The sequence below is a fragment of the Echiichthys vipera genome (assembly GCF_963691815.1).
Source record: "Echiichthys vipera genome assembly, chromosome: 23".
Taxonomy (NCBI): domain Eukaryota; kingdom Metazoa; phylum Chordata; class Actinopteri; order Perciformes; family Trachinidae; genus Echiichthys; species Echiichthys vipera.
Genome location: NC_139848.1, coordinates 7,029,263 through 7,043,895, shown reverse-complemented (window position 1 = coordinate 7,043,895; position 14,633 = coordinate 7,029,263). Strand labels below are relative to the sequence as shown.

Here is a 14,633-nt window from a genome sequence, read left to right as displayed (position 1 = left end):
AGTGTCACCAGCTCCAGCCAGTCGGGAGTGTGTTTGTGTGGGAAAAGCACGCCGTTTACAGCAGAAGGGGGCGACGACGGTTATGATGGTAGAATGGAACAAAAGCACGCCTGTACCTGCACTGCTGTTATATCATCAAATGCAGATCTTAAGTCTTTCTTTCCTTTTATCAGTCTCTCAGTCTCAATCTTTATCCAGTGACTCAGCCAGTCTTTGTCACTCAGTCATTTGAATCATTTTCTTTTCCAGTCTTTTTGTGTTTTTAATGGTGAGATGCAAGAACTAAACCACGAGAGGCCAAAGTGACTGCTGTTTAATCGCAGCAATAACACTTAGATCAGCACCGATGTAAATATTTGTATTTAAACGTAGTGGATTGATCAAAATGACATGATTCATGGCATTAAACAGTAGTTATCTGCGTTAAGACATCATAGATAAAGTGTTTAAGATGCAGAGAACCCATTAAAGATACGCACTCCTATCTAAGTTTTGATGAAATAATTAAATCAAACATAAAGAGCTGCTCATCTAGATTATGGCAAAAATCATAATCACATTTATTTTGATCAATATTGTGATCTCCATCGTTTAACAAGATTACATAGGGAGTTTGAAAACGATATGTATTCATGAACTTGGCAGAAATAAATATGTAATCTATAAATATATATACATTAAAATAAATACTATATAATAAAAAAAATAAGATCAAGTCCATGGTAACTTTAGTGCAACTCCCAACCTACTGAATACTACGAAATGAAACAAATATTCAACATTTTAGTAAACTATATTCTACATAACTCAACAAAATGGGTGAAAGCACACCACAAAAAAAGGCACAAAGTCTTATCTTGTTTTTTATAATAGCCAGGAGCCAGAATTGTAATTGAAAATAAAATGTTTTAATAGCCCAGCCCTGCCCACAAGCCAATATATCGTTCAATAGATAAAAAAGCATATGGGAGCCTCTATAAAGCCTCTCTACACCATCAGAGGTTCAGGAATAATTTATCAGCGTTATTCAAGTGGAACAATGACCACGAAGGAAGGATTAGTCCAAGAATCCTGTAATGGATTGGATGTGCCTGACTGGTCCCTCCACAGGAAATCCCCCAGGATGCATCAGGTCGCATGTGGTTACATTGTTCTTTAATGCCCAACTGTTAGTGTATCTCAAACGTGCCCTCCAGGGTTTGTGCATAAATTGATTTGTGCGGATGCGTTCGTAGATAAATCATTCCGTTTACGCTGTCAAAGTTTAATACAAATTTTCCTTCAGTTTATTTTCATTGGTCTGTTCAAATTTTAGGGCGATCCTGATTCAAAGAGCAGTTCTTTTCAACTCATCTTCTCCCTCTGTCTCTGTCTGTGTTTGTGTTGTGTAGAACCACAGCTGAAGGGCATAGTGACCAGGTTGTTCTGCAGGCAGGGCTTCTATCTCCAGATGGGCCAGGATGGAAGTATGGACGGGACCAAAGACGACAGCACCAACTCCTGTAAGTACGCACACTACACACACACTGACAGATGCCATCATGTCAGTGCATTTTATTAAGGTAAACCTTAATCACAGTGCTTACTTTCTGTAATACATTAACTACAGTCAATCCAATTCACCAGGACCCTCATTTATCAACCTAGCTCTGTGTGAACTGTGTGCAACCATTTCTACGAGTTACATTGTGGATGGAGGTCGTCCAGTGCAGAAAGCACCTGAAAAGGAACGACTGAAAAGAAAAAGAAAATGTCATCATAGCAAAAGTAAAGCCATGACAGGCTCTCTTGAGGGCAAGTAGTTATTTAGAAATGACATGTCTGATTTGATGGTTACCTGACTAGTCAGATGGTTTGTAACGCATAAGTGCTTCGAAAAGGGCAGGCACTTTCAAAACATACCTGACAGGTGATTGGATGAACCATCTGTCTGTCACAGGCTAGCACAGTCAGTCGGGAAAAGAGTGTAAACATCTCTTTGATCGAGAAAAGCCTCAGTGCTGTTCTTTGCTCCCCATTCGATGGGCAAAAACTCCAGTTCTGATATAACTGAGGCTTTTGCAGTATCTGCACTCACTTCTTTAGCAGCAGCTATTGTGGTTTTGAAAGAACAGTCGACTCGCAGTGTCACTGTCAACTGTTCGCCTGAAAGCGACAAGTGGCTGCTTAGAGGCTCCGGGTTTTTAAGGCCTGCTTTATTGGACCTCTGCACCCGACACAGCCCTCGGGGAGGAGCTGCAGATTGATGGCGTATTGATTAATGTGGCTATATTCTGATGATCTAGGCTGAGAGAAAATCAAACGCTAATCAGCAATCACTGCAGCAGACGACTCGCTGCTCCAAAGTGTCCTTTCCACATTGGCTGAGCCGCTTGCTCTCTGCAGCAATGTCCCACTTGTTTACTATGATTGTCTTCACATAAATCTTCGGCGAACGCCACCATTTTTGAGAGTTCTGCCACAGCCCGGCGTGTAGATCAAACAGAATTTACTGCAGCTCACAGTTGTTGCCAAGCGTCAATTTCCATTTTGTTTTTTAAGTTTCTCTGCCTGAGCCGTGTTCAGGGAGGAGAGGGGGAGACATCAGTGGCATTTCCGGCAGCTTTTAAAAGGAGGGTTGTTACATCTCTAATCAGCTGGGTACATATCTTTATGTTAATGAAGGCTGTGCATGAGCTTAGAAAGGGTGATGTTTATCAAGGATGATTACTTGCAGGTGTACTGCACATTTGAATTTCTTCTGCTTATCTCTGTAGATGTGGGTCGTGTGAGACCTTTTCTAAGTAACCTTGATTAATGTTGGTCCTGATGTCCCAGGTGTAATCAGCCCTTGATTAGAAAGAAAAACAGCACGACTTGGCCCCAAACACAACGTCCATTTTCACGGTTACAGGTCACTGATACGGCTGCCAAGGAGGTTACGTGTTTCCACTTGGTTTCTCTGTTGGTCTGTCTGACGGCAGCATTACGGAAAAACTACAGGCCTTTACACACATGAAACTTGGTGGAAGGGTGAAGCATGAGCCAAGAAAGAACCCATCACATTTTGAAGAGGATCTGAATCACGGGGCGGATACACTAATTATTTTACATTTTCAATAACTGCCTGACTGCATTTGTGAGCGTTCATGTGGTGTCGAAATAATTGTAAAAATGAGTTCCTGATCATATTTCGAATCTGTTTCCTTTCCCTGTTGTTCCCATCAACCCGTTGTTGAAACGCTCTGAGCAATAAAAGGCAACTTTGTGTAGCGTCCATGTTGTCAGAGGAATGACGTCCAAGGAGCTTTCTCAATGCCATTCCAGTTCTGCTGTGTAGTTAGTTTAGAATATATTAACTACACAAATTATAAACGTGTGTTTCCTTGTATACAATTTAAAAAAGAAATGGCATTGGCTGTCTTTTGCAATGGCCCACTTAAATAAACATTAGTCTTTAACAAAGCCTATCACCAGACACATCTTTGCTTTAATTCATCCTTTCAGAGAGCAGCGACCTTCAAAAAGTTACACAATTCATCTTTAAAGGATTAGTTAAGACTCAAGTGTGCTTAAAGTACCGCATTGTGTGTTGTGTAAGCCAACATTGGACAAATGGAAGAAATATAAACTATTCAAATGGAGGCCTGAGGATTATCAAGTATAACTCTGAGTGCTTTAGAAAAGACACACTCCCGATGAGCTCTGCAAGCACAAACAAAATTCTGTTCATCTCCGTGGTATACGGGTGCAGACAGAGAGGAGACAGATCCTTCAAAAGCCGGGGGAATGAAAGCGATGGATTCCCACACACTGCCAGCACTGAGTTTCCTGAAAATGCAGCTTTTTCAGGCATCAAACTCACAACATGAAATAATTAACAGCTTTAGACTCGGCCACGGGCTGCAACCACCGAAAAAAGAAGTCAAGTCACAAACATCTGAGACAATCACGGCATCAATAATTGATGAAAACACCCATGTAATGTATTGCAAACCAGCGTCTATAGATGGTATTTTGACCGTGTTGTTTGCTGCAGCCCTTCTGTGTCGAGTTTGCATGTTCTCCCCGTGTCTGCGTGGGTTTCCTCCGGGTTCTCCGGTTTCCTCCCACAATCCAGAGACGTGCACGTGTTCGGTTCATTGATGACTCTAAAAACTTGCCCGTAGGTGTGAGTGGTTGTCTGTCTCTGTTCGTCTCTATGTGCCCTGAGATAGACTGGCGTCCTGTCCAGGGTGGACCCCGCCTCACGCCCGATGTCAGCTGGGATCGGCTCCAGCCCCCCCGACCCCGACAGGGACAAGCGGTTGAAGATGAATGAATGAATGAATGAATGAATGTTTGCTGCAGCATTTAAAACCCGTACATGTAAACATTTACCACATTAACCTTGGATTTTCTAAAATTTGCACAAACGTAGAGAGAGAGAGAGAGAGAGAGACAGGGTTCACCTTGAATTTAGTTTGACATTGTTTCTCTCATAAAAACTCCACCGTACCAGATGTCTGCAGGCTAATCGATAACGCAGGCATTCGGGTTAAAGAGTCGTGGTTTCAATTGACCCCGGAGGGAGACGTCCAGAAGAATTTCATCAACCTTGAAAGGTTAAAGATAATAATGGCGAATAATTAACGTAACATTTGTCCCATTTTCACATTGGGGAGGAGCTAGATACAGATTATCATGATGGAAGTATGATAATAATCATATTTACGCCTCATTATTTTCTTTTTGTCTGTTGCAGCTCCTCCATCATTGTGAAGTATGAGTTTTGGAAGTTATCTTCATGGGATCAGAGTTTTTGTTATGTTACTTTAATGTTAATATTATAATAGATTTTTAAAGCACTTCTGCTGAACCTCCAAAGGCTTGTTCACGCGCCTTAAATTCCAAATGTCATCCACAACAACATTTTTTGTGTCTGCTTCCAAAAGAGACAGTAAAAGCAATCAATTATAGCCTCCAAATACTAATAAAAAGAGACAAAGTTACTGTCTTAGATCCAAGGCAGTAAGGGGTTTGCAGGAAGTGAACAAAACCACCAGTGACACCAGCATTGTCCTTTAAAATACCTGCCCGAGGCTATAAGGGTGTGATCAGCTGTCTGTTCCTCTACCGTCACCGACTGCTGTTCTTCAAATAACGCTGACCCGATGGAGCGGAGAGCACGACCGTGCCTTTGGAAAAATAGACAAGAATAGGCTTTTATTAAAATGTGATGGAAAATCTACGGCGGTCACAAAATATAATGCACAACGGGCCTCATGCAGGAACATTTTAACCTGTTCCTGCCTGGCATAGATATTTGTTAATGCATAGGCTATATAACACAGAACACATGCTATATTTATTTGTTGCTTTATTTATTTATGTGTCTATTTTGTCCCCAGTTTGAGGCTAAGAGAGAGGTCATCGGCTTACAGCGTTTCTGCATATTTGGTTTTTAATAAGGTCAAAAGAAAAAACATTTCAAGGGGAAAAAAGTTTTCATATTTTTACACAAAATCACTCAACAAAACATGAAGGTTAAGGTTTTTGTCTCTGTTTTCAGATTTAATTGGATAAGAAAGCCACACGACTTCTGACTTCATGAGTCATCATCGTACATCGAGTCTTAGTTTATTTAGTTATTATTATTTTATTTTATTAATATTGTCTGTGTGAAGCTTTGTTACAGTGTGATATAACTGAGATAGTGTATAAACATTATAGTCTCGGTCCTTTTGAAAAATCGAAATAGAAAAGAACTGGATGCTGTTGTTCCCAGAGCACTACACTGTAGATGAACTCAGTCTGTCTGTCTCTGTCCTCAGCTCTGTTTAACTTAATTCCTGTGGGTCTGAGAGTCGTGGCCATCCAATCAGTCAAGACTGGCCTCTACATCGCCATGAACGGAGAGGGTCACCTCTATTCATCGGTGAGCATTCACACACACACACACATACACACACACACACACTATACAGGTGCACAACAAAAGTGCCACCAACGTGTTTTGTTTCAGTATTTGTACGTGTTGTGTTCAGTGCCGTGCATCATTTTAATTGGTCTTTTTTTTTTGAGGACAGTCCTGCTGAGGACTTAATGCTTTTTCTGGGAAATTATGGAGCTTAATTGCAAATCATGTGCTGCTCATCCAGGTCCCTGGTGTTTGGTTTTAAGCTGTGGTAATTATTTGTGGGAGGCAAATGGAAGTATCAGCCTGTTTTGACAAATCTCTGGTCATTTATAAGACCTTGCTTTATCCACAGGAGAAAGGACAAATAAAGGGCTTATTCAGGAAGGTATGTGTGTTAACTTTAGTCGTTAAACCAAGAGGAAAGAGTGTTGAGGTGTTTATTTTGTTGTTTATTAGATAAATCATGTATAAACTGTCAGAAAACAGTGTTCCCAGAGCCCAAGGTGACCACTTATAATAGCTTGTTTTATCCAAAACCAAAAGAGACTTTAAAAGAGTCTGTTTACTATCACAGAAAACCAATAAAAAATCCTATTTGAGATGCTGGAACCAGTGGATTTTTAACAAATAAGCTATTACCAATATAACTTCCTTGTTTCAGTGTGGCGATCTGCCGAACATGACATAGTCTTCTCATCTCAACTCATTTAGAACCACGGGGTGATTTTCCTATAAGCCTAATCCCTTCAGTTAGCCGGTGAACAGACCTCTACATTCACTGTGACTGCAGAGCCACGACTGCTCGGCACGCTGCGCAAAATGAGGCTAACTGTTTTCACTCACCTACAGACAAATCTGGCTCTAAATTATACAATGCGTGACTTACATTTAGAGATAAATTTAAAGGAGAATTGAAGCATGCATGATACAATAAAAGCTTTTTTCATGTCAGAAGACAATAGGAAAGACCTAATTTTTTAGGTTTTGTGTGACAGAAGATTGGAGACAGGTGCATTAGACTGGGGGGGGGTAAGATAAATTACTTTTCATGGATGCCAATGACACATATTTGTCAGATTATGGACAAGTACGCATTAAGTAAGCATGTTTTGATGTTCTTAAATGCCATTCCAGAGGTGCTTCCTCCCTGAGTGCGTATGTTTCAGAACAAGAAAACCAAATGATATAAAGCTGTAAATAAAAGTAATACAAATGTCACATCACTGACATTAAAGAGGAACCTACAGAACAATGTGGAAGACATAATTGGAGAGTGGGATGAACTAGTTTGTTAAGTGCAAGCAGAGGGGTAGTGAGGTAAGGGAGGAACGACCGGCTGCTCTGAGATCTGCTTGAGTGGAATATGAATTATTTCCATGCTGACTCTTCAGAGAGAGTTCACACTCTTTCACTGATGTCTCTTCTCCCTGACATCATCCCTCTTTCCTCCCCTTCATTTCTTTTTTTGGGGTGGTGATGACAGGTACCAGAGAGGAGGGGAAGGGATGAGAGGAGAGGAAAGGAGAGGTGATAGAGAGCGAGAGAGAGAGAGGGGACGAGGGAATAGAAACGGGTGGGAGAGATGAAAGGAGGGAAATGAAAGGGAGAGGCGCGAGAAATAAAGGTGAGGCCAGACCCAATCATGAAAGAAAGGAGGAGAGGGGAGAAGAAAGGATAGACTTGTGTGGGAAGAGGAAGAAATAGGACACGGACAATGGGAGGAAAAAAAAGTACAGGGACGAGGAAAAGGTTGTAGACAAAGATGGATTTGAAGGAGGAAATGATGGATTTGAAGGAGGTAAAGGCTGTAGACTGAGGAGGAAAAAGATGGACTTGAAGGTCGAAAAGTTTTTACAGACAGAAGAGAGAAGAAGACAAAGGTGTACAGGAGGAGGGAAAGGTTAAAGACTGAAGAGACAGAAAGATGGAAAGGAAAGAGGAGAAAATATTGCAGACAGAAGAGGAAAAGATGGAGAGGAAGGTCAAAAACAACTGCAGACAGACGAGAAAAGAAGACAGAGAGGAAGGAGGATAGAAATTGTGGGTAAAGGAGGAAAAATATGTTCAGGAGGAGGAAAAAGGTTAAAGACAGTAGAGGCAGAAAGATGGAGAGGAAGGAGGGGAAAAATTGGAGGCAGAAGAAGGAAACGGGGGAGACGACAGAGGAAAGAAGTTTGGGAAGGAGGAGAAAAAAGATGGAGAGGAAGAACGTTGTAGACACGGGGGTGAGAGGAAGAGAGGAGCGGTAATCTGCAGGAGGAAGACAAGAGATCTTTGCTGCTCTGCTGGGCTTTCTCCGCCTGTCGCAGAAAGTCACAGATGCATGAGGGCTTCCTGTAAATAATGGAAGAGGGGGAGTCCCACCCTACACACACACACACACACACACACACACACACACACACACACACACACACACACACACACACAGTTAGAAATCCCCTCTAAAGCTGCGCAGAGGCAAAATGAGGATGTTTGATCGCGTTCCAGCTCTGTGACTGATGCGCAGGCAACTAAATGATAACAAATATATAAATTGCATACAGCAGGTCTAATTTATCACAATGTCAGCAATGTTTGATGTTTAATTGGCTACGAAGATCCCGGCAAGTGCACTGTGATATAGTGTGAGGGGTATGGATGGTGCCACTGCGCCTGCAGAGACACTCATTAAACATTTCGAGGGTGCTATCCCCGCTACAGTTTGTTTTAACCCCGGTCTGAACCACAGTGGTGACGTCTACCTTTATGTATGTGTGTGACTGGTTCAGGCTCAGACTCTGGCACGGTCTGCATTATCTCTCATTCTGCCAGGTTATTTATTGTGGAGGTGTCAGGAAGTCAATACAAATCAAATTCTAGTTTTATCCTAGTTCCTCTACCTTCAACTAAACATGGCGCACTTGTCAGCAGAAGTCTTTGCTGCTGCATATTTAAAATGCTAGATGCTGCATTTCGCCCTGGGAAGAGTTTTTATTAAACAAGATAAATCTGTGATTAATATTGTAATACAATTTTTGATCTATCCAGCCTCTGTTTCTGAAAATTGTTTTAGGACATTTCCTTCTGTGGCGTATTCTCCAGTCGAGCCTTATTACTAAATTATGCTGCGCTGCTCTCAATGATATTCCTTATCCTCTTATTGCAAATTGTTAATGATATGCTGCAAACTTAGTTATACATGCTAGGACTGTCTTATTAATCCCAGATCTCGAGCATCTGGCAGTGTGTGTTTGTGCGTGTACGTGTGGAGTGTGCATGCGCGCGCGCGCGCGCGTGTGTGTGTGTGTGTGTGTGTGTGTGTGTGTGTGTGTGTGTGTGTGTGTGTGTGTGTGTGTGTGTGTGTGTTTCAGGCGTGCGCGCGACTAACAGATGGCACAGTGTGCAATGAGCTGCTATGTGATAATTATGGAGCATGCTGGGGAAAATGGGTAAAAAAAAGTGCTGATGAGTTTGGGACGGTGTGTGTTTGTGTGTGAATGAGACGAGGAGTGACAGTGTGGTGCTGTGGGTGTATCAGGGTGTAGGATGAAGGTGTAGATGTGAAGCTGTCAGCTGGAGAGGTGGTGGAAGTTGACTTTAACACTTTTTCCCGCAACATACTGCTTCTACTACTATTATTATTGAACTACTACTTCTATATGATTAGGGTGAGAAAGCTGTAGGACAGCTATTATGTCAGGGATAAAAGAGCATAAAATATGTTTATGTATCTGGCAGGATGTCGGGATTAACTGCAATTACATGATTACATAATAACATAATGTCATGGTTTATAACCGTAAGAATAATAGAAGCTACGACATCTATGCTTTTCTGAATCCTGCATTGTTGCCCTGTGAAAACCAATCTTGCGAGTCTGTGCGACAGTTTGGTTTGGGTGTGAGAGAGTTGTCGTGCCACTCACCTGCGATGAGGAAGAGCTATAAAAATGTCCAATATTCCAGCCTTAAATCTGTCCAAAAAAAACAAACCGAGTATTTTGAATATCTGCAAAATGACCACATAGATGTTGTAGAAGATGGAATCCAGTTTGTAAAGTGTTTGGTCTAAAAGTGACAACAGGTCCAAGGTCTTAGGATAAACATCCACCCTCTAGGCTCAAGGTAGGAAAAAACAAAAAAACTTAACTAGCAAATGTAACTGGACCAAACCAGTGTAAACTCAGCTGGAGTAGTTCCAACATGCTACTGTTTACTCGCTGAATCTTGCAGGGAAATGGAGCGGTTACCTGATTGTAACTCCAGTACTTACTGAACCATCTGTTTACAATATAAAGTCGACTGACATGTTTTATGTGCAGGACAATTCCTCGATTAATAACCGTAGAAACCGTAAAGTTCCCTCTGACAGTACTCGCGATGTCAAAGTGTGGTCATGAGGCGTATGTAGATCATGACTGAGGTTTGTGTACACCAGAGCCCCCCCGAAATCTGCTTGTGTTTGAAGTCTGAATTGTGCTGACTGTCCGCCAGCCAAGATTAGAAATGGAAATGTATTCCTTCATGCCAGCTCCTGTGAGTCAGACTGTTGGAGCCCCAGTCTGTCTGCCGGAGAGGTCCTGGGAGCCCGAACACCATCAATCCGATTCCCCATCCATCTTTTTCATCCGCGTGTTTCTTTGCTAATACTCCTCTCGCCCCCTTTCTCTTTTCATCCGCGGGTGGTAGAAATATGTCAACGTAAGGGATGCAAAAAAGCCTCCACAAAAACTCTTAGTCCCCCTGAAGGAAGTCCGACGGTTAGATATGTTTCAGAAATCTAGCTGTATAAATTTAAATCCCAATAAAAATAACATGAGTTTTTCCAGACCCCCCGTGTGAAGAGTAAACCAAGACTTTGCCTTTGTCTGAGTCATACTGTGGACAGCTCCTGGTGCTGAAAAGAGGTCTGGTTGGCTTGGCAGAACATAAAAACATACATTTTTATTAAAGAATACGACACCACAGTAAATACAAAACACATGTCATTCATTTCTGCCTTTTCACCAAGGGAGATGAATCCCTCACACATTCATATGAAGGCAAAAGAAGTTAAAATAAACACATACTTACACACATCTTCTTTTCCAACCCAACACAACACTTTTAACGTTTTATCTCCAGAGCCCCAAACAGACTCAGTTCATTATCAGCTGACAAAAGAATCACCTGAAAGCATGAAACCAGAGGAATGGTGTTTTTGCCTCAGGAATGACTGAAACAATGAACCGTTACTAAATGAGCTGCTGATTAATTTTCAGTAGATGGAAAAAAATCAATTAATCAACAATCTTTTCAGCTCATTTCAGTCATTCCATTAAAAAGAAACTAGATGCAGAGACCTTGTGTATGGATTTGTCCTTCCATTTCACCTTCTCTACTCGTTCTCTCTCTTTCTGAGCCACGGCGTGTTTTCTTCCAAACAACAGGAGCGTGGGTTTGAACCTATGTGCCCGTGTGTGTCGTCCGCACGTCTGTGTACGTAGGCGTGTACTTCCATTCATAACATAGTAGGTACTCAGACAGAGTGAGTCCTGTGATGTCTACATCCACAGAGATGAGAAGGAAGACGAGAGGGCAAATAAATGTGAGCCACGTGAGTCATGACACACACACACACACACACGTTTTCTGGAGACTAGAGTATGAATTAGCTGCCGGTGTGCTGTCGAGTCTCTTCAAAAGTGTTGGAAAATGCCGTGGAAAATCTTCCAGAAGATGTCGTTCATAAATAAATTTACAAAAAATACTCGGTTTTACACGCAGCCAATGACACAAATGTTGGTTGATTCTTCAAAGACTTGCTGGTATTTGTTTTTGCTAATGAATGCTTCTGTTTACATGATGGGTATCAAATTGTAGAAGAAGAAGAAGAAGAAGAAGAATCACTTTTTATTTATCCCGCAAGGGAAATTCATTTTTTCACTCTGTTATTTTTATACAGGTTACACACACACAGGCCCGAAATACATGCAATTAATGGAGGGATGTCAGAGCGAGGGGGCTGCCAATGGCTCAGCGCCCCGAGCAGTTGGTGGTTGGGTGCCTTGCTCAACAGCACTCGGCAGTGCCCAGGAGATGAACTGGCACTTCTCCAACCACCAGTCCACGTTCCCTTCATGGTTCACACAGGGACTCAAACAGCCGAGTCACCTATGGACTGAGCTACTGCCGCCCACTATACTATACTATACTGGTATCAATCCCTTTAAGGGTGCTGGTACCGTATTTGCTTAAACGATAGCCAGCCCTAACCTGAAGATATATATATAAGGATAATTAGATCAGTCGACCTGAACCGACCTGGCACCAGTGTGCTCTCGGGTAACAAGCTGCTGCAGCAATACGATAATAATTATGATGACCTTAGAAACAAAGAAACTAATCCAGAAATAATTAGTTTGTATGCGTCAAAGACTAATTTATAGAAATAATTGAAAGTCTTATTTCTACAACGATTAAAGTTTAATTTGGACCTTTCCAGAATAGTAAAATCCTCACAGTATTTTAAACCTCTGTGTAGTCTGGTGCCAACAAGCCTTCAAACAGATGGATCTATTACTCAAACGTACTGATCGTTTTTCATTGTCTCATCGGTGCCGGGGTCGACTGGCCTCCGTGCAGACCCTTGCGTGGGCTTGAGGTCATGGTGATATGAAATGGTGGTATTAATATGCAGCAGAGGACTCCCTGGTGGCTGTCACCGTGTAACAAATCTTCCATTATCTACCATATGATGTTTAGCAACACAAAGAACAGAACCCATGCACTACACGCATGATGCAATTTCAATGATTAATGATTACCAACGTGTTACAGAAGTTATCTCCTAATTCAATCCTCTGGTTCTGTTCTGTCCTTAAGAAGCGCCTGTTCTTTGAGTCGTTGCTCCAGCTCGGCCACACCTGATCCAATTAAGAGCCGCACATTTTCATAACAGCGTAATTGGATCAGGTGTGCGGGTCTGGAGCGGCTGAGGAACACCGCGGCGTTCCTGACAACCCGAGAGCACCGCTGTGATTGGAGTCAGATTGATGCTTTGATTCAGTGTGTCTGGGCTGGAGGACATCCTTTCAAGTCCCCTCTCAAAGCACTTCACTTTTTTGTTTTCAGACGCCGACGCTTTTCCTTCCACTCCCCCCGTGTCTTCTTAACTGTGAGCTTTCTTTTCTTTAGAATGATTTGTTTACCCACAATCCCCCTGGGTAATTAGTGCTGTGATAATAACCGGTGTTGGAAACAAACACACACCCACTCACTGAGCAGCGCACACAAACACACACACATATATACATACACATACACATTGGGATGAAAAAACAACTTCCTTGAGCTGAGTCGCATTAAGCAGTGTTACAAGTAGAGCAGCTGCAGTTCTGAACGATGCTTCCTCACATTTATGAATAATGAAACAGCAAAGTTGTCATTTGATTAATTAAACACATTTCTATGGAGGTTAACAAAAACAAAATAAGAAACCAAGGTTGGCTGATAATCTGTTATGGCTATTAATTCACTTGTAGGTGTTGATATGGTATTTAATGATAATAACCAAATTAAAATAAAATGTGAGTTGAAAAGCGCTGTTTAAATTGTAAAAAAGGGAGATTTCCATGTTTTTTTTATTTATTATAAAGCAGGTCAAGCTGCTATATAAATATATAAATACAAATGTTTTTGTATAGTTGCACTGACGTTATTTGCTGCTCTGTGTGCCCTGAATGGCGCCCCGGGGACAAATAAAGTTTTTTTTAATTGAATTGAATTGAATTGAAATGAATACTGTGAAAGTATCAAAGTGCTCAATCTTCAGAGAAATTCGCACAGCTCCTATACAGAAACCTTTTCTTTAAACGAGCCGTCAGGACTTCTGTACGGTTGCAGTGTCACAACTTTACAATATAAAGGCAGAAAGTGACGCTACAGTGCTGTTAAAGTCATCTCCCGACTGCAATGACGACGCAGAGAGAACAGATGCAGAAGACCAGGAAACGCTGACCAATCAGAGCAGACTGGGCTTTTTCACGAGGGGGTCTTAAAGAGACAGGCGCTAAAACTGAGCGTTTCAAATAGAGGGTGAATACAAGTTTGTTCAGACAGACAGAAAATATTATAAAATATTTTTTGATATTAAAGTATTTAAACATGTTCTAGGAGAAACCCAAAATACATGTTTGAACCTGAAAATGAGCAAAATATGGGACCTTTACATATCAGTTTGATTATGTATATGAGATTTTCCATGCATTTCCCATATTATGATACATGTAATATTGTTATATTAATCAGTCATCAGCCCTATGAACTGAATAATTACAGCTAATGATTTCTGGGTTCTAATGAAGAAGAAATGGCTAAAGCAGAAAGCTTTGTGAGAAGTAGAATAGACTCTTCTTTGTATTATTGCCAGCACTAAAGTAAATTCACTGTGGGATGATTGCACGGTGTTACTTTAAGTCAATTTTTGTATTTTTGGGTTTTTTTCAACAAGAACAAGTGAGAGACTCGGCGAGCATCGGGAACAAACAAAGAGACATTTGGAGCTGCCCTGACAAAAGAAACAGCAGTGTGTTCATGTTTAGCTGACAGAGCCCTCTCGTCTGACAGGAAAAAGGTCTCAAGTAGCGTGACATCATTATGGCAGTGCGTAACCTCTGCAGGGGGAGAGTTTGGGGGACGCCTGGGAGGCCACTTGCAGTTTTCAACCAACAGACAGCAGCGTTTTCTTTTAACCATGACAGCAATTGCTCTCCTATTTGAACCCCATCTGAGCC

At 41.6% G+C, this 14,633-nt stretch overlaps 1 protein-coding gene across 2 annotated transcripts in view; it reads left to right on the top strand.

Annotated features, from left to right (window-relative positions):
* The window catches only part of LOC310964839 (fibroblast growth factor 14-like), a gene marked incomplete at both ends in the record, with an annotated part of 45,794 nt that overhangs the window by 26,304 nt on the left and 4,857 nt on the right, over positions 1 to 14,633 (top strand). For both annotated transcript variants that reach the window (XM_083938129.1, XM_083938128.1), the window contains 2 exons: positions 1,392 to 1,502; positions 5,793 to 5,896. In XM_083938129.1, coding sequence (XP_083794255.1) covers positions 1,392 to 1,502; positions 5,793 to 5,896 — 215 coding nt within the window. The remainder of the gene's footprint in view (positions 1 to 1,391; positions 1,503 to 5,792; positions 5,897 to 14,633) is intronic.